The following is a 25083-nucleotide window of genomic DNA, read 5'->3' on the forward strand; positions in this document are numbered from 1 at the left end:
AACAGCATATTCCGATAGGATATTTTGAATTAGGCTTTATTCCGAATGGAGCATTTTCAGATAAAGACATGTGGGATGAACTGATTTTATTCAGGTTTTAGGAGCATTCTTTGGACATGTACATGTATACAGCACATTCAGAATATGCATCTCAGTTGGGGTTTTTAGGGCAGTTTGTGACACGCGATCTTTTGCCCGTTTACGGCCAACTGGAGAGATGCATGCCCAAAAGAAAAGCCCACATTTCTGGTCGGAAGGAGAAACACACCTACTTTTAAACATTAAGAAAGACTTGGATATCTTCAAGAAGGTGGTTGAAGGAATGAAAGAGGGAGGCTGTGTTCGCACGGCCGAACAAGTCCTCCAGCGACGGAAAACTCTGAAAAAAATGTATTTTGACGCAAAGAAGCAAAATGGCACAAGCAGTTCCTGCCGTTCCTTTTTTCCAAATTCTGACGTGATAAACGACATGTTAGGGCATCGACCCGTCAAACACAGCCGAGAATGGCGTCGACGTGGGACTCACCACCGGCCCGGGTGATGAGGAGCTCCTCAAAATGGACCAGATGATGATGATGATGATGATGATGATGGTAAGAACAGGGAAAAAGACAACTATGTAGCTGTCTGACTTGTTTAGGGTTGTTTGTAGGACAGCGTGACGTACATCATGGGGATGTTTTACGTTCATCGGAATATGCACGGTTGCATGTAAACGTGAATATTAGAGGTATGTTCATTAGCCATGTCAGCAATATTGTCTTTTTCGAAATAAGGGCAAAAAAACTGAATATTTGGGGGGTGGGTGCTACGCTTCCACAACGACGGCGTCGGTCAGAGCAGCGTTATCAGCTAAAAGCGCCGTATGAGCGCAGTGCAGAGCGTCAGTGGACCTCGCCAGTGGGGCACGCTCACATTCACTATAACAATAGGACACTTCAGTGTGGTGAACTTTACCCAGGTCATCCAGCTGAAGGACATCCAGTCACCCAGCCAGCCATCCATACTGTCTCAGCTGTCAGCAACATGAGCAGCACATTATTTGTTTTTGTTTTAATCATGTCATAATATGGATAATCATCATATTTAATTGGGGGATGTTATCTCTTCTACTATGATTAAGATTTGTCTGATTGGTGAATATATAAAATAGAATAGAGCATGAACGAGGGAGACTCTATTGGCTGTCCTCCTCACACGTCACTTGTTAGTGCAACCTGTAACGCCACACACTATCACATATGAGTCATACTAAGTGATAAGATCAGCCTGCATACCCAGCCTGTGGCAAGGTGAACAGTAAGGCATCTGAACTTAAAGTGGGATTTTTCAGTTGGAGGACAGAAACGGACCCTTTGTCTCCTTCCTGGTCTCCTAATGAATTGGTTTTAGCCTGTTTTGGAGCAAATTATCCTCCCCTCTCCTCCTAATTTTCCAATTTGCTGTGTCATTTATACCTAATTGAGGACCGCACTGGGCTGTATTACTCTCACAAATAGGGTGATATAGTTTATTGAAGGTCTGCTTTATACAGAGGGGGCTGGTAAACCAAACATCAATTGTAGACCATACAGAAGATGGGGATTTTTCCCGGAGGCAGGGGAGCATTGCAAAGAGGCTTTAATTATTTCTCAAAGGCAATCCCGGCCATTGCTCCAACGCTCATTTTATGGTCACTTTCCTTTTCTGTCTTTGATGGAGGTAATGAATGGGCTGAGAATTCACTTTATTTTATCCCTGCTCTGTCGCCCTTCCTGATATTTGCATCTCATATTCCTCTAACCAAATAAGAAAAGCTTGTTTTCAACCTGGCCAGGCCAGGTCCAGCATAGGAATGAATGACAGCACAAAGCTCAGGTTGGTGCTTCCACTATTAGTGCTTTCCACATTAAAACCCTCTGCATGCAGGCTTTGGTTCGTCCTGTAAGGAAAGTGCAAGTTTGTGTCCTTGACTCTCAAATTGTTCATGGACAGAAAATGGCTAACAAAGAAAGTTATACATATTTACAAAATCAGAAACGCTGCTTGTTGGTGTCTTCTTAAACTCCTAAAACCTGACAGTTTAACTGCTTTCAGTGCTTACACTTCAACCACAATGTCAACTGTTGTCACCTCTTACATACAGTACCGACCGACACATTTACAGCGCACATACCAAAGCCAGGTTTCCACCAAAAGTTCCCAGGACTCTTAGTCCTTGGAACTACGTTTTAAAAGGAACTAAAAGGTTCTTTCAGCCCACCGTTGTCTGCATTTCCACCGCGGTCTAAAGACCTGCAAGTGTGTGTTCAGCAATGGTCATCCCTGCAAACCCCAAACCCGAAAGTTATGGTACTTTAAGAAAGTACTACCCCCGAGCAGGACCTTTTGGGGGTCTAAAAAGGCCTCAGAAAATGTCCCCAGAACTTGGACCTTGGTGCCTGTGGGCAACATTTCAACTCCTTTAGGTGCTCCAACTTACACGGTCACTCGCATACAGTGATTCATATTCAAAGAATTACTATATTTTAACCCTTTCGTAGTGTTTGTATCTGCAGCATAAGCAGCCAAGAGCCTTTTCTTTTTGGTTGTTTTTCCCATGAACACACTCCCATTCCGCACCACACCATCTGCACAAACCTGACAATCACACAAATCAAGAAAGTACTTTCATGGATCACAGAATAGGTTTAATGTCTCCAACTTCTTTTAGGTACCCGGAGTAAACAAACGCTGCCACGTCTCTCACGGACAAATGCCTGAATTCCAGAGCCACCAAGTAAAAAGTTTGTCTCCGTGCAATCAGCAAATGGCATTAACCTCCTGCCTCTCCTCAGAGTAGCCCGTTATTTTCAGGGCTTCATTTCCAATTTTTTTTTGGCAGCAGATGTTCCCCTCCACCCCGCCCATCGTCAGGGGTGCCTGAGCGACAGAGGGGCCGCCCATCAAAACGCCATCAGGACCCTGCTGGCCACCAGACGAACACATGCCCAGAATGCATCATGTGGGGGCCGTTCAGTCCCATTTAACTCTTCCTCCCGTCTGCCACTTCACTTCACCGTCAGCTCGTGTCCTCCTCACTCTCCGTCACCAAAGCGGACAGAACAAAGCATTCGGTGATATTTTTTTGGGGTTCGCGCTGACAAACCAACTTAGCAAAATATGAGTCTCGACCCCCGGCTGGCTCGGTATGAACTGAGTGAGAGACAGCGGCAGACGGAGGTGTGGGCACAGGAATAAATCGATTAGTGGGGCACTTGACGGATGGGATTTATAGGAGGCCTCGACGCACCGGAGAATTAATTTCGCTAGAAGAACATGCCTCTGCCAGGTTCATTTGTCTTAGCGGCAAATTTGGCACTTTCCCCAGGTCTGGGGGCTCAATTAACCAGCAACTCCAGCAGTTTGGGGAGGAGAACAGCTTTGTTGAGAAATACACCACATTCATGTGTCAGACACATGTGTTAATGATAACAGATTTTGGGAATACAAAATGAGGGTGAGGTTAGGTGGTGAAAGGGTGGGGTCAGGGGCTGAAAGATGGGATTGGTGGGGGTTGGGGCTTATTGTGGAACAAGGGCACAAAAGGACAGGTAAAAAGCTCCATGGAACGCTAACAGTTTAAAGCAGTACTGATTGATTTTAGGGCTGTCAAAGTCGTTTTAATGCCACTAATTTCTTTCACGTATCTTGTGATTTTTAGGTTGTCGCGGGCTCAGTTTTAAAGCTGAATAAAGCTACTGGTATCATATGAAACTAGAAAACTTAAGGAATCCATTGGTACTATGTCATACTAGCTTGTTGGGAAGGAGGCTAAATAACACTCAATTTTGGTGAGGAAAAACTGGCATGGCCATTTTCAAAGGGGTCCTCTGACCTCTGACCTCAAGATATGTGACTGAAAATGGGATAAATCGCTCATTTTCTCTGGACTGCTTTAAACAACTGCACAGAGTGGACGCTAATACAGAGTTGCTCGTGCAAGTGTCGACTCTGTACTGTGTCTCTCCCTTCCACTATCTCGGGTTCCAGTCCCTCATCCTGAACATCTCAGCGGATGATTTATGTAGCAGTGTTGCTCTGTGACCTCAAAATCTGCCCCATCCATACCGCACCTGTCACTGCGCCACTGCCTGCGTGCTTACTGAAAACCAAGCCATCCGTGCAAAATGGCAATTTTCCACCCACCTAGAGAATGAAAAAAAAAAAAGAGGTTCCAATCCATTCAGAGGCAAAAGTAGGAAAATTCTATGATATGTAGAGCAGGTGCGCGAGGGCTCGGTGCTCCGCTAACGAGGGAGCTGAACTGCACGCACCGCTGACCGCAACATCTGTCGTTTGCAGGGATGCAGAGTTTGGTTTTTACCTCTGCAACACAGTTTGCACGGCGAGAGACAGCCGATGATGAAGCGCTTTAAGATGGATACAGATGGAAGGGACCGGGCCCCGTTTCAGCTGGGGGGGCGCAGAGTTCCCATGCTGTGGCGTGGTAGCATATGATGCACGAGAATCCGACGGGAATAGCAAAGAGTTCTACTCGTCTGGGCCCAAGGTGAGGCCCGGTCTGACCCCGGTTCATCCCAGGTGGAAACCCTAACGAGCCCATCAGGCCTAACGAAGCTTAACAAGCTTCTAATTGGCAGCGTTATGATGTCCCCGAAGGTCAGAGTGCAGGTTTCTGTGCCAGCATGCGGGCCAGGCTGCCACTTCCTGCCAACAGCGTGTCACGTGACCCACTAAAGCCCCCCTGTGTAAACAAAGTCGTGAAAGGGCAAGAAGAACTTCTTACATAAGCAAAAGCAAGAGTTTGTTAAGCTATTGAGGGAAATAACACCCCAAAACAAAGTGGACTGTTCTGGTAGCAACACTGTAAAGACACTTTATCAACCTGTCTGCCACCATGAGATAAACAAAGCTCTAAATATGTAATGATGTACATCTAAGTATTCAAATACCAAAACTACGATCTTGATCAGTGTTTGAGCTTCTTAAAGTGAATATCAAGATTGTGAGTGTTATTTTTCTTGATCATAAGCAGGAGAAATAAGTATTGAAACAAATTTGACTTCAATTGTTGGTGTTGTGACCACAGCTTTTAATACTGAGGACAGGTTACAATTGAAGAAAGAAGAAGCTGCTCTGACTACGCCTGACAAACAAACTTCTATGGTGAAATGCTGCCACCTAGTGGTCAACATGCAAAGGTACAGCTTGGTAGAGATAGATTTGTCCAAAAGAGGAAACCTGTCCAGTAAATTCTACCAAAACATAATCATCATGCTAAAATCCAAAAAAACAGGATACCACAAAGCTTTGAAATAAAGATAAAATGTCTTAAAAGTTATGTACAGTGTTCAGCAGATGGTTGGGTCACTCCACTGATCTGCACAGGGTTGTAAGTCGATTCTGTCGAGGGAAAAAAAACAACAACCATGAGAATAAAAGCAAATATTTCACACCTAATGCTGCAATAAATCGTGTAGCAAAACAGATCCACGTGATGCTGCAGAAGTGATTAATATACCTGCAGCAGCCGAATGCTCGACAGAGCGGTTTCATCCAGCAGAGACAGGTCCACTGAGTCCAACTGACTGGCCAAAAGCTGAATGCTCTACAGCAACAAATTACAAGACATTTAATTAGAGAATTAGCCGGCTTGTCAGAAGTCATATAATAAATAAAACACAGTGGTATTATCTAACATAAATACAGGCCTAACACATACTTGAAGTTCCTCAGTATTATCAAGAGTATTATCAAATGTTGCAGTACTAAAGACTTAAAATTACAAGCAAACAAACTGTTCTATTTCAAAGACAAGAATCTGAATATAAAACATAAAAAGGTATAATGATTTTGCTTGTGTTCAGGATGTTTCTGGGCTTCAGCAAAGTGGGGGTGTAACCGCCAATAACAGCACGCAGGGTGTGCAGCCTGTTCAGGTCGTTAAATACCGCCGCTTTGTCACGCCCCCTCGGCTTCTGATATCGAGGCACAAGTCCTTTAGCTCTGCCAGATACAAAGCAGCTGTATTTGATGGATGAGAACGGGTTGTGTGTTTTTATGTGGAAGTGCTCCAGTGTTCGCTCGTTGAGCCGAGGAGGAGGGCCCAACTTTGAATGCCGTGTGTTTTACAAACAGCAACCGACAAATGTCACATATATACCTTTAATTCCATTCATGGTTCAAACAATTTATTTCATAAATGAAACATCGTCCTGTAGCATCCAGAAGTCTGAGCCCACTCACCTCTCCGTTGCCGATGGGGACGTTGATGACAACGTCCTCATTTCCTGCTGCAATGGGAGAGCCGTTGACTGAAATGCTATAAACCCTCTCTTTGTGGCGGGGAATCCTCACAGCGGGGGTCTTGGGGAGCCTGAGGAAATAAAGCTTGAACAGTGAGTATTATGAACCCCTCACTGTGTGTAATGTCTCCGACTTAAAAAAAGATCGAAGAGAGTAAAAATTGCAATAGTTGCTCCATTACAGCAGCATTTCCATTTTAGTGAGAAAGCTATGAGAACACGTCTCTAGTGCCTGCATAATGTAGAACATATAAAGATGCCAAATCTACTTGCAGATCAGATCTATAAAAGCAAAGTGCTTTAAGTATCATCCTGAGAATTGATGCAATAGTTTGGGCGTTTATTTGCCCATTGTGTTTTCATAAAATCACAATCAGTACAACAATAAAGAGCAATAACTATAAAAGAATTTCTGCCTCAATGTTAAATACTGAGTATAGCACATAAAAAGCGCACACACACACACACAACTAGATAAACACGCACTTGCTTAAATTTAAGAGACAATTCCCCATGCTGCTCTCAGGTTTTTATCACTTCATTTCGGTGGAGACGTTTAACTCCAACGATCAGACTACACAGCATTTTACTGATGCAAATAGCAAAATATGACATAAAGCTGCATCAATTTACAATGCATTAAACATCCTTTGTGACAGAAACAGGGAGAATAGCAGTTGTATTTGACAGAAAAACTGCTGTGGTGTAGCTGTAAGTAGAACGCCTGCTTACCTTGGGTCGAAGCGCGGGGTGACGAGGGGAGTGGGGCCCATCATCAAAGAAGTATCCATCATACTCCTGGCAGGAGTGACCATTGGCTTCCTGTTCGATCTGAAACCAGACAGAGGCATGTTAGTATATGTAGCTCCGTTTCCACCGCAGGAACTTTCCCCCAGAACTAAGAACCTTTTGAGGAACCCGTTAAGTTTCGACTGCAGGGACAAGGGTCTAAATTAAGTTCCCTGGTTGGGAGCGTAGTACTTTCTGAAAGTACAGAAACTTTCGGGGTGGAGTTTGCAGGGATGACCGTCACTGATTGGTGAAACACACACACACAGCACTGCTGCTTCAACTGTACCGCTGCATTCATAAACAAGGAAGTAATCTAGTATTGATTTAGGACCATTTTAGGACAAGGGAAGAGCATTTCTGTTTGTTTGATAACATTAAAAGTAAAGTTAGGCTCTGCTGTCGGCTTCCTGACTCATTTCAAAAGGACAGGGAGAAAAAGAGAGAGAGAGATCGTGAGAACGAGTGGTAGAGGAGAGAGACGCAGCGCGGCGGTGCTGTGAATGAGAGAAAGAAAAGTAATTTTCTGATTGTTTCACGGGGGTTACGTTCTAAAGCACAAATAAAATAACCATCAAACATTGAACAGATTATTTACTGTGGAGATAGACGCTCTTAGTTTAATTTTCCTCTACTGCATTTCATTCATTACAATCAACGTGCATCAGTAAATATATGCAGCAGTGAATATCCTCGCATGACACAAAAATGTTTTTTTCCAGCGTGATATTTAGATGAAACAGACGGACACTCTGAACTGCAGCTGCAGAGTGTGTTTACCGGTGTGACCACCAGCAGCCCTCGTCTCATGTTGTGTTGCTTTTTCATACATCAGCTGACTAATTTACCTAATCTTCACAGGTCTTTAGACAACAGTGGGCTGAAGGAACCTTTTAGTTCCTTGAAAAGTAGCTCCTGGGACTAAAACTCCCACTAACTTTTGGGGCTAAAAGTCCCAGGAACTTTTGGTGGAAACCCAGCTTATGATATTATTGGGCTACTGAACATGCGAAAGCGTTCAAGAGAAAGAATCTTACCGTCTGATGGAGGTGTTCTGCTTGCTGACTGTCAGCGCCTTTGCTCTCTTTGATGTAGTTGGAGGTTTCCTTGTTGCTTTCCCCTGAATTAGGAACAAGCCGTTAAACACAATAAAGTTGCGGCACACTAATGACATTCCTTAGCAATCATCCGCTCCGTATATTTATGATCAATGATGCTCTCAAACACTCCGCTGTGTATTCTTCCTCTTATGCGTTGCTTGAATGAAAAAAGCAGCCATTACCTTCCTAGTTGTGCTTGGGGTGTTTTCATCATCTGAAGTGGATTTGGCTCCACCTTTTTTCTTTGATGCTGCAGGTTGGAGACAAAAACAACGGGATGAAATACACTCCAAACGCTTATTCATTTTCCAAACCATAGATTCTTGACTGGGTACTTTGTTGATGGACAGGTTTCATTTAGAAATACTTAAAAAGAAAAACACAAAAAGTGGTTTCAACATACTTTTCTTGACTGATTTCAGAAGGACTGCGTGGTCTTCAGCCACAACGCTTTCAACAATAGCAGCTTCCTCTTCTCTCTGCAAACAGACAAGAAGTGAATCAAGAACTGAATGAGTGTTTAATAGAGTACAGGGTGAACCTGCACAAGCCAAATAGATTCTTAGACTTGTATCATGATTCACAGAGTGTCACATGATATGAGATAATGAGAAAGATAATCAACTCACCTTTATATTATCCACAGCTGGTGACTTTGGTTTCTCAGACACTACAGAGAGAGGCGCAAATGTTTTTCATTTAATAATATTTAAAAGGAAAAAAAAATATAATTGTTTCTCATTTTACACAATATAGACCAGTGCAGATCATCTGTTTTACAATTATAACATGTTTCAGGTGTCAAAAATACCAGATACAGAATGCTGAATAACCCTCCATTGTGGCACCATTGCCGTATTTCTTATAACAACATTTATGGAATTGTGATTTTGGGTTTCACAAGACTGATCTGAGAGCGTTTGTGTCAACTCACTGAAATGTTCCAACCAGCCCATTTGCCTGACGGCCTTGGGGAGCTTAATCAGTGCCATGTTGTAGCTGTTATCAACATCTTTCAGCAGCTGGTTGATCTTCTCTTTCATTTGTCCAACTCGGGTCTTCACTGTGAAAACAGAACAAGAGTTTCAGTCATTTATAAAAAAAAAGTTGTAGCCCTGAAAAGTGTAGCTATTTCACTAATACAAAAATAATTATTGCACAAGTATGAGGTATTTACTGTTTGACAGAGTTTACAGTTCTTAAATTGTTGCATTTGCATATGTGTATGTATGTATAACAATATATCATTCAATATTCATCCGGTGTCCATATCTGCTGTGACGCCCTCTAAAATCTGTCAGGCTCTGTAATAATATAACATGATGAAAGGGGTCATTCTGATATGGTCCTGAGGAGAGTCTACCTAGCAACAGTCTGCAGGACAGAAAATAATGCACTACACTCATTTTTAACAGTCTCTTCTGCACTATATTCACCTTTTTTTTTTAATAGTCCTGTATCACAGCTGTTACCCTGCACTATATTAACAGTTTTCTTCATCTCCTTGTATTTTTACATCTGGTATATTACTTACTTTTTTTACTGTCTTTTTACTAACATGTTTTTGCACTATAGAACTGTGATGCTGGAAACTTGAATTTCCCTCAGGATCAATAAAGTTACTATCTATCTATCTATCTACAGCAAGCCTGCCTGGGACTGGTGCTCAATGTGAATTTCTAATTAAGTCAAAATAAAACACGCTATTTTTATATAGCACATTTCACAATGGACTGCTTTACAAAGTGCCATGTATACTGAAGAATTAATGAATGAATGACTTTATTTCGAACATAAAAATAAATAAAAACAGATAAGAAAATAATAACAAACAAAACAAGAGTAATAGTGTCTGAAAAGGAGTAGGTAGAAGTAAAACTTAAATTCCCCTACCCCTTTCTCACTTCTCTATTAACTCATACATCATAGAATGATAATATTATATAATAAAATAAAATAAAATAAAATAAAATATAATATATAAACAATCCCAGATTTATTTACATCCCAAATTAAATATGTGAACAGCATCCCAAGAGGAAACTTGCAGAGTTAAATATATTCACCTTCGCTGTCGAAGTCCTCCAGAAAGGCTTCCAGCTTGGCTGTTTTGGGGTTGTTCTTCCGTTGTTTGGTGGTCCTTTTCCTGGGAGCCATGTCTTCTACATGGAGAGATAGATAGATGGGGGAAACATTTACCTAGACGCTTGCAGACAACACGAAACAGTGATATCACCAGGTTAAAACAAGGGACGGCCGACATGCTGCTGGTAAACATGCTAACAGTTAAAGCTAACAGTTAAAGCTAACGTCAGTTGGTCTGCTAGTTGATAAGTTTCCTAGCTTACTTCGCAATTTAACTGTTTCTTTCACACGGACAAACATGTAATAAAACACTATAAGTAATTGGTTTGGTTATAGACATGTTTTATAAACTATAACTTACCTGGTTAGGTGTTTCTCTTCGTAGGTAACTCTTCTTCTTCTTCTTCTTCTTCACAAAGCCGTTTTTCAAATGTCGGCGCGGGGGAGGGGCAAGACGTGATGTCAGCCAATCAGAACCCGTGTTTGCTTTCGCGTCACGAAGAATTGTTCTCGGCCAATCAGAGCACTATACGTCATGTGTTTACATCTGGAGGAAGGAAATGTTCTTCTTCTTCTTCTTTGGTGTTTATTGGCGGTTGGCAAACCAGCTTACTGTCACCTACTGGGCTGGAGTGTGGAGCAGGAGATTGGCAGGAAAAAATAAATAAAAATATAAAATAAAATAAAAATAAAAATAAAAAAATATTATGAATAATAATAATAATAATAATTAAATTCTCTCCATTATTCCTGTTGCCCTTAAAGGGACTGTTTGTAAGATTCAGAAATACTTGTTAACAGCGACACCTGTGGCCTTTAGTCAACGAAAGTCAGCGTCGAGCTCGCGCTTGTGCTCGCTCTAAATAGACATGAACGAGCATTGCTCAAAACAGTGAGGCGACACACGTCAGCTAAAACCACAATATCACATAGCTGAGGAGCCACTGGAGAGGGGCTGAAGAGCCACATGTGGCTCCGGAGCCGCAGGTTGCTGACCCCAGGATTAGACCATGGTGCAGCTGAATGTAGGAATATGTATTTGATTTATCTTTTATTTTTTATTTTTTGGCATTTTATTTGTATACTAGGATTTTGTAGATATTCTTTTTTAAATGTATTAATTTAGGTTTTTTATTTATTTATTTATTTATTTTTATATTGATATTATTTTGCATATAGGAGTTTGATTTGTGGACCAAAATGTGACAATGTTCATATAAAAAAACAATAAAATACTAATTATATATATAAAAAAAAATACTCAGCACGGAGAACAGCGAAACAACAACAAAGGCTGTAAGACAAGGCAAGTTTATTTATATAGCACATTTCATACACAAAGGCAATTCAAAGTGCTTTACATATATAAAAGCAAGATAAAAGAGCACAAAGTGCATAAGATAAAAATGAATAAAATAATATATAAGTATAAGTTAAAAGAAAAAAATTAAAAGGATAATAAAAACAATCAAATGTAAAGGACTATTTTCTTCACCCAGGACTCTACATGAGGATTTAATCCATCCAGTGGTGATCTACATGTGACCTCTGGAGGGCAGCAACACACCTCTGATGCGTCTAGTCTGCAGCAAACTACAAAAGAAGAAGAAGAAGCATGGTAGAAATGTGATGCTATTAGCAGCTAATATAACAGGCTCACAGAAACCCTATTAAAGCAGTGCATTACTCCAAAACAGCTGTTTTATTTGTTGCACACACAGCTTTGATTTTGTCCTGAGATGTCCAAACCTGCTGCTCTAGTTTCACTCCATCAGGCTCTGAGGAAAAGCTTCCAGAGTGTTGAGAACAACCAGAGAGTGTGGAGGAGTGTGTTGTTGGACTGCAGTCCTCTGATGGTGTCTCTGGGGAACCTGTCGGAGCAGTCCAGAGCTCTTTCTAACATCAACATCTCAAACACACCTCTCAGAGACTTCCCTGACCTGGAGGAGAGGCTGAGGTTCAAGCTCCTACAAGCCACCGACACAGTGCTGGGACAACTCAACGACAAGATGTGAGTGACACTAAATAGAAGTGCAACACACATGAAGAGTGTTAAGACTGCTAGTGATGATGATGCACAAGAGAGCCACACACGTGTTTGCTTAATAATCACTCGTTGTGACAGCAGCAGCCATGCAGCAGGGCCAGCTCAACCTCTTAGAGGGGTCCTGGGCAGATAGGAGCTATGGGCCTCTAGCGACCCCCCTATAACAGGGGTCTGCAACACAACTGTTTTTTGTTTACATTTTTATTTATCATTGTTGTAGGTCTATGGTGCGACGGTACAACGGAGTATTAGGGCCACATTGAGGAAAATAAATAAATCTGAGATTTTGATAATAATTTCGTAATATTACGAGAATAAAGTCAAAGATTTAAGAGAAAAAAAGTTGTAGTATTATGAGAATAAAGTCATCTTCCGGTTAAGTTCTGACTTTCTTCTCGTAATATTACGACTTTCTTTCTCGTTAAGTTCTGACTTTATTTTCGTAATATTACGACTTTCTTTCTCGTTAAGTTCTGACTTTATTCTCGTAATATTACAACTTTTTTCTTGTAATATTACAACTTTATTCTCGTCATATTACAACTTTTTTTCTTGTTAAGTTATGACTTTATTCTCGTAATATTACGACTTTCTTTCTCGTTAAATTATGACTTTATTCTCGTAATATTACAACTTTCTTTCTCATAATATTAAGGATTTATTCTGGAAATCTCAGATTTTGTTCCCCTCAATGTGGCCCTAATACTCCGTAGTACATTTGCACTTTGGCCCTCACTGCATTAGACTTATATACTCTATACTTAGACTATAAACTGTGTTACCTTCATCACATTGCTCAAATGTTATGCGGCTCCAGACAGATTTTTTTTTTTTTTGCCTAAAATGGCTCTTTTGATAGTAAAGGTTGCTGACCCCTGCTGAGAGAGAGAAAGAGAGAAGGTGTACTTGTCTGTGACTTGTGTATTTATCTTGTTGCCTTTTATTACCATGCCATGTGGAGGTACCAGTCACATGACTGCTAATGCAACTTCATTATATTCTGCCCAGAGCCCAAGAACAAAACTCAGTGTCAGTTTTCTTGTGATGATTTGATACATTTATTTAGGAATATGCTCCACATCATCTAAAATAATAAAGGGTTTAAAGCTAGATTTTTGATTTTGACATATGGCTCTTATACTATCCATGTACCCCTCTTTCCCTCAGGTCTTCTCTGCAGTCGGTCAGAGATTCCATCAGTAACCAGGTCTCTGCAGTCATCCAGCTTTACGAGCAGAACGCAGACAGTCTGGATCTGTCGACTGTAACCGAGCGCTCGGCCACCGCCCCGTCAGTCTCCGACATGCTGGAGTGGCTGCAGGATGCCGAGCGTCACTACCGACAACAGTATCCTTTCTGCTCATGTTAGCGCTGGGTTTGCATTACGTTTGGGGTCTTTTTTGTTTTTCTCCTCAACTCATGTGTTCAGATTTCTGAGGAGGAAGACTCTGCTGCAGACTCTGAGGGCAGAAGATCTCTCCCTTTTAGAATCGGCTCCCAAAAGATGGAAATCTTTGGAGTCTCCCAGTGCAGAAAACCACATCACAGGTATATGATGTGGACATTTTCAATGTTGTAATGTTGCTCTGTTCATCACCTACCCTAGCAAAGCCATTTTAATTTGGTCTAATGTCAGTTTATAGAACTTGAGACCAACGCTCAGCCAAATCTATGGTGGTTGTTTCATTCATTAGCTGTCAGTGTTACTGTAGTAGTCGGGGGGGTGCTAAAGATTTTGTAGGTGGACTGATTACTTCTGTCTTCTTTCAGATACACTTTGCAAAGTGTCCTTCTTTGCGGAGTCCCAATGAAGACAGTCAAAAGTGACATTTATTGGAACTCTGACCAGCAAATGTGACTGATGAAGAGGCTAGAAGAAGAGAAGAGCAAACATACACACATGTGTAGATGGACCTAATTCCTGTGGACCTTAAGGAAAGGACTGGATTTTTATTTTTTATATAAATGTGCATATACCAGATTTTATATGGTAAGTGAAGATGAAGAGGAAGTTACTATATTGAACTGATTTTCCACAAAAAAAGGACCCTATGGCGTCATTTCATACTTAAAGGGGACATATCATGAAAAATAAAGACAGTTGCAGAACATAGTCGGTGAAGCACGCTTTAACAAACTTGTTTTATTTCACACTTTTCGATGTAGGCACACTCAGTCAAGGCTTTATGTGACAAATCGAGAGGTAATGACACTGTCAGAGAATATCTGCTTAAGAAATCACTGCAAATCTTCACAACACCAGCCATCATTAAAGCCATCATAACTGTCATAACTTGATCTGACGATATAGGCAATGGGCTTTCTTCAGGCACTACTGGAAATCACAGTGCAGTAAAAAGTCAAATTTCAAACACACGTGTGAAAGTACTGAAGACACGTTTTAACACATTACAAAGAGATATACAAAATATATAGCTTGAATATATTAAGAAATATATATATTTAAATGTATAGACTTAAAACTTGAGACGGCAAATTTAGGAAACAAGCAAAGTCAACTCTTGAACTTCGTCCCTCTCCGCCTACTAGTGTTCCTTCCTCCTCTTCCTATACATACTCCTTTAATGGTACACTATTAGACGTGATGGGTTTTGGTGGATCTGGTGCTGAAGCGGGTGAATTAGCAAAGCTCCGGCCTATGTAGCCCCTGCGGTACCTGCCGCTCCTCTCCATGAGGGGGCAGGTGCTGCTCAGCACGGCTCCACTGATCATGAGAATGACGGCAGACGCCCAACCCAGATAAATAGCCTGACCCAGCTCTCTTTTGTGCATCAGTGGCACATTGGGGTTGTAGAAATCCTGGACGACGGTGTTGGCGGTCCAGGAGACCGGAATCAGCACGCACAGGCCGGTCAGGATGAAGAGAACCCCGCCTGCGAGTGCGATGCCTGCCTTGGCTCGCCGGTCGTCGCCGGCGCAGGTGGTGCACTTCATGCCGCAGCAGGACACGGTGCAGGAGAGCCAGCCCATGAAGATGGCCAGGCACATGAGGGCGCGGGCCGCCTGGATGTCCGGAGGCAAGGCCAACATGGAGTCGTACGTCTTACACTGCATGTGTCCGGTGGTCTGGTAGATGCAGTTCATCCAGATGCCCTCCCACTTGATCTCCGAGGTCAGGATGTTGCTGCCGATGAAGGCCGAGACCTTCCACTGAGGCAGGGCCGTGACAGCGATCGCCATGATCCAGCCGGTCACCGCACAGGTGAAGCTGATCAGCTGCATGCCGGTGTTCACCATGACGACACCTTTTCTAGGCCAACCTCTGAGGGTTCCCCTTTGTCTACTACAGTTCTTTTGTTTGTTCTCCTTCTTTGTTGTCTTCGAAGTCTACTCCTTTTGTCTACTTCCTGTCTGGCTTCCTACGGTCTTTGCCCCAACGCCACTTTGTCAGCAGCCATTTCCTTCTCTTTTCCTCTTCCTCTTCAACATCTGCTCACCGCTTTTCACTTCCACGTGTCCTCAACTCACAAGCGTTACCCAGAAATAATCACTTGCTTCCTCTCCACGGTTGTCCACCTATTCCAAAGGATCAGAGGCACTTTCCCCTGCTATTCATTCCTCAGTTTGAGTCAATGCATTATTGACCAGCCGATGGCTGTGCAGCTACCTGTGGCGGGATCGATCGGCCTTGTGGATGAAATGGATCCCAGCCAAGCTTTCTTTTTTTTTTTTGTCTGTCTTTGCCTTCAGCTCTGGTTCAAATCCAGGAGGCCAATTGTTGAGCTGCAGTGTACTTCAGTGTCACACTCGTGGTATGGTGTAGCCTTACCTCAGATGGATCAGCCTGATATAACCTGATACTTGGATTCTGATGCTGCTGTGCGTGTATCCTGTCACAGCAGGGTTGAAAAGGGTGATGCTTGATTACACAGAATAGAAATCGGCGTAGCTTTTTACCTCTTCGTCGACAGAAATCCAACGTTTAGTCCTCATGGAATAAACAAAAACAAACACCCTCAATCAGCTGTTTGAGAGTCAATCAAAAGAGGTTATTCCAGACACTTATTTGAGTAGGATTTTCCCAAGAATCCACATTAAATTTGCAGGAGACTGGCTGTTAAAGCTGTGTCTCTAATTTAAAAAAAGAAGCGCAGGTTTCCAGAGGAAAACAGACAGCAGAACTCATCATCAGACGCTGCTGCTGCTGCCAGTTGAAGTGTCTCCTTGTGGACAATAAACGGCGCTGAGGTCCAAGCCTTGACGAGGCCACTTCAGCTGCTGCTCAGCTTCACCCAACCCCCAGCTGCTTCCTTTGGTAGCAACGCAGCCCAAATGGGTCAGTCTGGCTCCAAACAAGGGTATAAATAACAAATCAGGGCCGTATAGTAGGACTTCTGGGTAAGTACAGCATCTGTTCACTTCCTCCCATCTTCAGCACCACCGTTGACGGTCAAACCTGCAAGAGCAACACTGACTGAACCCCAGCGATGCAGGAGCAAGGGAGGGAAAGGGCAAAAAGAGGGTGAGACAACAAAAGGAGGGAGGGAGGGATGGCCGAGGATGGAGCGTCGTCCGTAGGTGGATCAGTTGACACAAAGACAACACGGTGGGGGCCTCTACAATGAGGATTACACCACTTTGTGTTGCTTCGTAGCACGCAAACTCGCATGTATTTTAAAGGAGCATTCACAAAAATGAGCTTTCACTTGCTCCTTTTTGTCTGCGATGAAAGAGAGAAGCTGCTTCACAAAAGGGGGGTATAGGGAACAACGACTGGTTGAAATGCTGAAAAGACACAGGAGAAATACACAGGTAAAAAAAAAACAGTCTGTTTTACGATTGTGTCATCTGGACAAAGGAAATAACAAAACCCTGAATTCTGACACTTAAAGCAGCAGTGGGTAGAAGTGGAGCAAATATAATTAAAACAGTCCCTATATCCTGACAGTAGTGCATGAGACAGGTAATCTGAAAAAAAGCATGTGCCTCTGGTGTCCTCCGGTGCTCCTAATAGCATCTGCAAGATTTCACAGACCGGAGGAAAACAACCAATCAGAGCCAAGCTGGAGCCTTGCCGTCTCTGAGTAGCTGTCAATCACTCGCGATCTCCGATCGAACGGTCAAACTAGGCAGCGCTGATCAAATATTAATCAATATTCTGTTACTGTGATGTCTATTTGTCACATAAAATATTTTCAGAAACATCTCGTGTTGTACTGTTTAGCTGTAAAATGAGAAAAGTGGAGATCAGTTGAGGAAATACCAAGCACCGCCCACCAGCCGGGGCAAACTTTCTCATTTTACAGTTAAACAGTACACTACAAGAGGTTTCTGAAAACATCTGAGGAGAGAAATAGGCATTACAGTAACAGAATATTGATTCATATTTGATCAGCGCTGCTTAGTTTTGACCGTTTGATCGGAGATCACGAGTGATTGACAGCTGCCTCCGTTGAATGAACAGCCAATAGGAACGCTCTCTTTCTGAAATGACCTGTGATTGGCCAAAGTTTAGATTTTTTTTAAATCCTGAAAACAGAGCCTACCATCCCTTTAACCCAATATTGATTTTATTTTTGGTTTAATCTTAATTGTTTCGTGTCATTTCAATTGAATTTTGCAAAACTGTGGCTGAAACATTAACAGACTTAAGATGACAGGTCTACATCTGGTGATTTATTATCAATATATTGTTAAAGGGGAACACCAACTAAATTAAGAATTCCAATGTTATTTCCATTGCCTAGTAAAGTTCAATCAATATGTGTGAACATGAGCTCCTCTCTCTTAAAGCCAGAAACCAGAGAAGTAAGTCTCAAACTTGTGATGTCATCAAGTATCAATGAATGGGAGACTGATTTTGATTGGTTCTTCTTTTTGTATACCCAAATGAGCTTTATTCTATTGTAGTGTTTGCAGAAAATGTTCTATATACTCAGATCATTCCCATGGGTGCTCTCAGTGTCATCTATAATATATTTCCATATTCATTGTTTATGAAGCATCTCCACACTTTATACTTGATGACATCACACGTTTGAGTTTTAGCAATCTAGTTTTTCGAATTTGGGAGAGAGTTGTTCATGTTTACTAATATTTTCTGGACTGTCTTAGACCATAGGAATAACATGAATGAATTTTGAAAATGGCCGTAGTGCCCCTTTAAATAGGTGTAAAAAAAAAAGAAGGACCCTGGTTGTAGCAGAAGGATCTGACAGCACCTCTTTGTCTTCATATTCTGAAATGTCCCTTCCACCCCAAGAGCGCTCCCGCTCCATCTGCATTACACTGAAACCTTGGTGTGCGAATGTGCCGATGAATTAAATATCGTGGCATCAAGATCTGAGGTTCAGGTTTCCTTTCTTCTGTAGCCTCCGCTCTCCTTGGTAACGGTGGTCATGACAACCAGCCAGGACACAGGAAACGGGAGACTAGAGGGGATGATACACAAAAGGGAGGCAGAGGAAGGTGACACATACCAATGATGGCTATCCAGGCTGAAAGAATAAACAGACAGATGTAGGTGTGAGCAGTGAAAGCGTGCAGCCTTATCTTCATTATAATAGAGGGATATCACCAACATGGGTAATACATTTTGGTTTGTTCTTGTTTAATGACATTGTTACACACAAAATATTGAATGTATTGGAAATTCCTTGAATTCCCTTGTTCCAGAGAGCTCATACACGCTGACTGCGTGACCTCTTTTACCTGAGGCACCAGGAGGGGAGGGAGGTGCACAGCAGCCACAGCATGGTATCCAAAGCTACAGGGGAAACAATTTAGTGAGAAATCATCTTTTAAATTATGTACGTGTAATTTAATAACACACATTTATGGACTAATGCAAGATAAAATACTAGTTTTTTTTTATTTAATGTTTAATGCAGTCGGCTTTTTGAGTAAGTTCAGCCACCAAATGTTCCCACCATCAGTATAAATAATATTGATGATTAATAAAATTAAGTTTAAACATGACAGAGCTGTCAATCAAATGCTCATGTTTAGTTTTACAGTAAATATGTGTTGAATTATTTTTGTGTGTGTTCTTTTAACCTTATTTGAACCACTGCTTCTCTTACAATGACATCCTGTATTAAAGGAATACCTCACGCCTTAATCAGTTTCTCCCCATGTTACCTTGAATTCTGGAAGAAAACTCTTTCTCGCATGCCTCCACGGTTAACGGAGAATAAAAAACAGAAAATCCTCAATGAATTGAAGCAAATGGGGGCCACGTTTACAGCAAAACTATATCAAAACATCAGTTTACAGACTCTCACACAACTCGTGCAGTATAATCCAAGTCTCATCATTCTCTGTTCGGCGTGGAGGCATGCAAGAAAAACTGTTTTCTTCCTGAAGTATTCCTTTAAGAAGGGAAAGCACACAAATCTTCTTACAATTTTTCAGCCCGTAACATCTGTTTAAGTGTGGACTGCTGGTGATGAACTCATAAAGAGACATCACCACGTTACAGAAGAAAAGGCGGGACTTCAAGCGAGGCGTTTCAGGCAGTTCAGGAGCAGAGTTTCTGTGGGGGAGAGTAACTTTGTGCTTTGTAACTTTGCAGACCTTTAACATGCACAAAAACACTATATAACACACTAAAGGAAAGGGGAAAAGCACAAAAGCATAATAGGTCCTCTTCACAGAACACAAGAAGAGCCAAGTCCTTCCTTTGTTTTGCCCGTGTACCTGCCAGGATGTTAAATGGTGCCACAACAAAAGTACATTATTTACAGTTCAAGCTGCTTCACTGGTTAACAGCTACAATGATACATTTGTTCAGCATTTCACATATCTAGGTCAGGCCACGGGCTCCAGTATATGGGTATATAGCAGTATCCTAGTAAAGCCCATAGGTCCTCAGGCCCATACACTGTCTCAAGAGTAAAGACAGATATAAGTTCTTAGCTGTTCTTGACATGGGCTCACTTAAACAGGAAGTTCAGTATGACTGCATCAACACCGGTTAACATGGAAAGAACACAGGTCTGTTCTAAGATGGCCATCAAGGTGAGGAAATGGATAGAAGAGTAAAACATTAATGATCCAAGTAATCATGTGATCCCATTCACCGTCCTTGGTAAAGAATGCCATCTAGTGACTAAATACATGCACACGGAGACCTTGGTGTTAACATGGCCAACTACTAGCTCTATAAGGATATACTGTTTTCAATAACATCATAACAACATGCCATCTGTCATCAATGACGAGAACACACCAGCTACGTTATAGGCATAAAATACCAATTTATTACTTTGCACATTAACACAAGAATTCCCTGCAGGCTAAAAAAAAGAAAGAAAAAAATGTATTTGAACATGTCACAAAATAGCAATAACAGCGAGTGAATGGCCCTCTGCTGGGGGGGCGGAGCTTGAACAGGCCCCGCCCTCTCACAACCGGTCAGAAAGGGGTTCCGTTCATTCACAGAATCGAAACGTTCCATTCACCGAATTGGAATGTTCCAATTCCATGATTCTATTGCTATCAGACAATCACACACAGCTTCAGAGACCACTAGCAGAACAAAACAAAACAAAAAAAAGGAACAGAGCAGAGCTATAACAAACCCCCCCCCAAAAAAAAAGAAAGAACCAAAGAGGGAAAAAAACAAAATTAAAATACACAATACACAATGTCAAATTACAAATCCGTTAAGATATAACAATATATCAAAGTGAGAGGAATTTAAAAATAATTCATGCTCTCTCTATCGGGGCACAGAAAGAATTATGGAGCTTTTTTTTTTGTTTTTTTTTAAAAAGGTTAAAAAGAGGTAATCCTGCTCCCTATGATGCCATGGGGACCGTTTCACAAAGAGGGAAGTGCATTTGTGAGGGGTCAGCAGAGTTGCCATGAAGACAGGAGAGCCTCCCAACGATATAGGCGTGGCCTACAGGTACAAACCAGGGAACCGGGAGGAGACGAAATGGATGCTCGCTACGGGTAGCCTGGCAGAGAGGAGAGGGGTTTCGGTCTTTAACGCGGTCCGCGTTTGAAGAAAGTACCTCGTTTGAATTTGGACACGACGCAAAGAGCCGGGCCCCCTCGCCTCGGAGAACAGCTTGTACCTCTCACAAAAATTACTGACATTTGTGTAGGAATCTTTAAAACGCAATCTTAGAGAGACTGGACAAATATTGCTAGCCTAAAACAGTCCCACTAAATTGATCAACATTTACCCAAAAAAAAAAAAAAAAAAAATTATATTTTTTCTCATAAATATGATTCCAAAAAAGTTTTTTTTTTTTTTTTTCGTTTTTAAAAGGACAATACTCTGGCATGCAGGCGAGCAAAGTCTACATTTTAAAAGAAAAATTGTCTAAAGCCTACATAGCTATTCCACCAAAATGCACATTCCCACTGATTGATACAAGCAAATAAAATAAACCAAAAAAATAAAAACAAAAAATTAAAAGTACAGATACACAATATAGCGAGAGACCAACAACCACAATGAGTAGAATTATAGCTTTGTTTTTCCACATTTTGAAAACTAGAACTGGGTTAATATTGCTTTGCAATGTCATTGTTACAAACAGGGAGTGATCATTTATCTGACTGGAGTTTAATGACCAAATATTTGAGGGTTTAAAACATTAATCATTCCCCGTTAAGAGATGAATATTCAAATCACAGCCCACTTGGCTTGGTGAAACTAGTGCACGTTTTAAAAACCGATCTGCCCCCTTTCAACAAAGAGTAAAAGTTATTGCATGCAATGCCTGGACGACACCCTCCCATACCCCCCCACACCCACTACTACTACTAGCCCTCCTCGTTTCCTGCTTCTCTCGACGCCAACGCCCACGCCTTCAACAGGCCGGTGCTCAAACTCATTCATAGTAAACCTGCTGCTTTACGGGTGGTTTATTACAAAAGAATTTTCGCTGAGCGGTCCCCTCCTGATGAGGCGTGCACGTCGACTGTTCTCCTTGTCCTACACCTTTCTCCACCACCGGGGGACACCACATGCACAACTGTCACCACCTTGCTGATGTCACTATGGTTTCCGTGGTGACAGTTTGCATTGTGTTTGTACAGGGGTGGGGGGGTCCAAGGGCAGTGCTTATGCTTATTGTCGATTCATTTAATCCAGTGTTAAAAATGCATAAAAATATGAAACAAACACCGTCAAATAGCAGAGACTTTAAAGGTGGGTATACTTCAAATACACACAGAGTTAATAGAAACCGTTTTTTTTAAAAAGTCTAAAAATTCAACTCATTGCCTACCGCAAACAAAACAAATCCCTTAAATCTAGGTTCACTCCGATTACAATCCCTGATTGTCTCCATCTATCTGATCAAAAAAAACAACCGATACCAGCTGAGCGGTATATATATACGTATATATATATACACAAACAGCGGCAGACCTGTTTTTTACCAGTCGGAGTGCTACACAATACCTCAAATCTGCCGCGAAATGTCACTCGCATCAGAACCTACAGAGGAAGCATGAATCCATCCATCCTGGGGCTGACTTCTTCTCACCGTTAGCCAGAATGCTACAGAAAAAAAAACCAAACTCTACCCTACCCCCCCGCCCCGCCCCCTAAACCTGCAGCTCAACAACTGAAGTCTATTCCTGAAGTCGCACTAGTAACTATAGAACTGGCTTTGCTGCCGACCATAAAATTTCATCACGATAGTAACAACATTGACAACAACGATAACAACAACGACATCAATGGTAAACTACTAATTCTAAACAACTGGTTCTTTTTTTAAGATAACCACAAAACATCTTATATTAAACTTTTACAAATCTGCTTTGTTTGATTCGTATGTATAAATGCATAAAGGTAAGAGAGATTGAGAGTGCCCTCTGTTGCTTGCCTAGCGTCCCGGGTCAGTGCAATGAATTGGCCAATATTAGCAAAGGAGACCTCGAAAAACTACGTTGGTTTCCGGCCCTTGATTACTACTTCTACAAAACAAATAAAAAGAAAGAAAAAGCAATGTCCAGCAGTGTCGTCATATAATCTTTCAGATAATCAGGTCCAAAGAAAAATAAGATCCTGCTTTTCACACAGACAGCAAGGTTGATAAAGACCATACTCTGTGTTTAATGCCGTCAGCCGTTCAACAGGTCCCAATGCTGAGCCAGTCACGGGCCAGACCACGGTTACCACTGCTACACAGTCAGACCTGACTTCACTCGCTAGCTTGAAATGGATTAAGTTGCTTTTTCCGGGATTTTCAATGATGGTTTTGAGGCACTAGAGGTGCAAAAATCCCACCCGCAATGCCTTAGCAGTAGGCTAACACGCGTTGTAACTCAAAGCATTTCAATTAACAAGTGACCCAGGACTGCTACAAATACCCACACCGGCCTCTATGAGGCCTGTTTTAGTCATATGTCTCAAAGTTGCTCTATAGATGTAAATATATGCTTATATGTACTGTATGTGTGAATATAAAAACAACAAATCTGAGGCATTTACAGCAGTTATCTCCTTGATTTCCCTTTACAATTCAGTGGCCTGCCATGAAACACACGCATGCACACACACACAACACACTCTCATACAGCAGTACATGTATATACAGAGGGTGCACACACAAACGCACTCACACAAACTTCTTCGCTAAGATGGGAGGAAAATAGTAATGGGCATGGACACCCAGGTCACCTCGCTTGTTAAAGACCGTAAAAGGAGAAAAAAGTTAAAACACACGCTCATAAAAAGGAAAAAAAAATATATATATATCATTCTCAAAAGGTCGACTCCCCATCCATCTCTTTTCGTGTAGAGTTCCCCTCCCGACCACCCAATAAACCCAAGACCTTGTGACAGATTTTTGCCCAAAGGGGCTTTGAGGTAAAAGTAGATAAGAGTCCTGCTTAGCTGGGAGAGCTAAAGAGCTGCGCTGACCGACACACACTGTGCCAGTCCACTCCCTTGCTCAGTGTATCTTACAAACACAAGAGTGCAGACATTCAAATAGAAAAAACAAAAACAAACTCAAAAAATAATGGCTCAACTTGTAGGATGTGTGTGTATGGTTTGTTTTTGTTTTTCCGTGTTTTTTTTTTTGTTTTTTTTTTCCTTTTTGTGCATTGGAAACCCCTCGGGGGGTTTGCAGTGCTGGATTGCTGGTTTGAGTGGCGGCTCGATTGGGAACGCTGGTTGGAGATTGTTCCTTGAAATAAAAACCTGCTGCACGTACTGAGACGCAGCAGATCCCCCCCCCCCCCTCCCACCCCTGTCCTAGAGCCGCTTTGGTGCAGATTCAGAAAAATGTAGAGTGAGTGTAAAGAGAAAGACTACAAAGTGAGAGAGACAGATATGGAAGAAGAAGAAGAGAGAGAAAGAGAGAGACTGGCAAATAAGAGATAAAAAGACAGAAGAAGAAAAAGAAGAAAGGGAATCCGCGGGTGGACTGGCTGACATGCTCGCTAGCTCAGGCGAAGTACATGGTGTGCTGGGTGTCATAGTGGATCTGAACTGCCTTGGCCAACGCCTGGGGGTCCCGGCCGTTACTCTGGCCCGACACGTGGCTTCCTTCAGCACTGCAAGACAGAGAAAGAGAGAGTTTACTTTGACGGTCAGGAAGGATATCGCATCACAAAAACACAGGAGATGGAAGGTACATGGAAACGCCAGAAAACCAGAACCAGGAGCTGAGTTCTGGTTAGTGTCACAATACCAAATCTATGATAGGATACTCCGCCTAAATATCTCGATACTAATACAATACTACGGCAAAAACCTAAAACAAAAGGAAAAGTAATGGAATAATAGATGACAGAACATGGAACTTAAAGTTCTTTTTATTAATAAAACAAATGTGAA

General features: G+C 41.9%; 4 protein-coding genes across 16 annotated transcripts in view; 1 reads left to right on the forward strand and 3 right to left on the reverse strand.

Annotated features, from left to right (window-relative positions):
* Positions 1-5043: 5043 nt before the first annotated feature.
* Positions 5044-10768, reverse strand: cdca8 (cell division cycle associated 8). The gene is made up of 11 exons (XM_037793874.1): positions 10623-10768; positions 10243-10338; positions 9111-9239; positions 8806-8846; positions 8580-8655; positions 8359-8426; positions 8114-8196; positions 7020-7118; positions 6229-6358; positions 5504-5590; positions 5044-5385 (listed from the first exon to the last, which is right to left on the reverse strand). The coding sequence occupies exons 2-11, from the start codon at positions 10331-10333 to the stop codon at positions 5350-5352; spliced, it is 840 nt and encodes a 279-aa protein (XP_037649802.1). The 5' UTR covers positions 10334-10338; positions 10623-10768; the 3' UTR covers positions 5044-5349.
* Positions 10769-11830: 1062 nt separating this feature from the next.
* c19h1orf109 (c19h1orf109 homolog (H. sapiens)) lies at positions 11831-14421 on the forward strand. Its single transcript, XM_037796097.1, has 4 exons — positions 11831-12272; positions 13476-13655; positions 13738-13856; positions 14079-14421. Exons 1-4 carry the CDS (start codon positions 12001-12003, stop codon positions 14117-14119), a joined length of 612 nt encoding a protein of 203 aa, XP_037652025.1. The 5' UTR covers positions 11831-12000; the 3' UTR covers positions 14120-14421.
* A 4-nt stretch (positions 14422-14425) lies between these two features.
* On the reverse strand, positions 14426-16262 carry LOC119504014 (claudin-4). The gene has a single exon (XM_037796096.1). It carries the CDS (start codon positions 15564-15566, stop codon positions 14877-14879), a length of 690 nt encoding a protein of 229 aa, XP_037652024.1. The 5' UTR covers positions 15567-16262; the 3' UTR covers positions 14426-14876.
* A 4241-nt stretch (positions 16263-20503) lies between these two features.
* The window catches only part of ago4 (argonaute RISC component 4), a 29935-nt gene continuing 25355 nt past the window's right edge, over positions 20504-25083 (reverse strand). For 12 of the 13 annotated variants that reach the window (XM_037794246.1, XM_037794241.1, XM_037794239.1 and 9 more), the window contains one exon: positions 20504-24800. In XM_037794246.1, the coding sequence (XP_037650174.1) occupies positions 24692-24800 (109 nt within the window). In that variant the 3' untranslated portion in view covers positions 20504-24691. The remainder of the gene's footprint in view (positions 24801-25083) is intronic. The other variant, XM_037794243.1, reaches the window with a different exon arrangement.

Source organism: Sebastes umbrosus, chromosome 15 (assembly GCF_015220745.1).
Source record: "Sebastes umbrosus isolate fSebUmb1 chromosome 15, fSebUmb1.pri, whole genome shotgun sequence".
NCBI classification, from domain to species: Eukaryota; Metazoa; Chordata; class Actinopteri; order Perciformes; family Sebastidae; genus Sebastes; species Sebastes umbrosus.

Coding starts and splice junctions, on each gene's coding strand:
- cdca8 (XM_037793874.1), bottom strand. CDS start 10,333: ATGGCTCCCAGGAAAAGGACCACCAAACAACGGAAGAACAACCCCAAA. Junction 8,847..9,110: donor GGGCTGGTTGGAACATTTCA/GTGAGTTGACAC, acceptor CTCTCTCTGTAG/TGTCTGAGAAACCAAAGTCA. Junction 8,656..8,805: donor CAGCTGTGGATAATATAAAG/GTGAGTTGATTA, acceptor GTCTGTTTGCAG/AGAGAAGAGGAAGCTGCTAT.
- c19h1orf109 (XM_037796097.1), top strand. CDS start 12,001: ATGTCCAAACCTGCTGCTCTAGTTTCACTCCATCAGGCTCTGAGGAAA. Junction 12,273..13,475: donor GGACAACTCAACGACAAGAT/GTGAGTGACACT, acceptor TCTTTCCCTCAG/GTCTTCTCTGCAGTCGGTCA. Junction 13,656..13,737: donor GAGCGTCACTACCGACAACA/GTATCCTTTCTG, acceptor TCATGTGTTCAG/ATTTCTGAGGAGGAAGACTC.
- LOC119504014 (XM_037796096.1), bottom strand. CDS start 15,566: ATGGTGAACACCGGCATGCAGCTGATCAGCTTCACCTGTGCGGTGACC.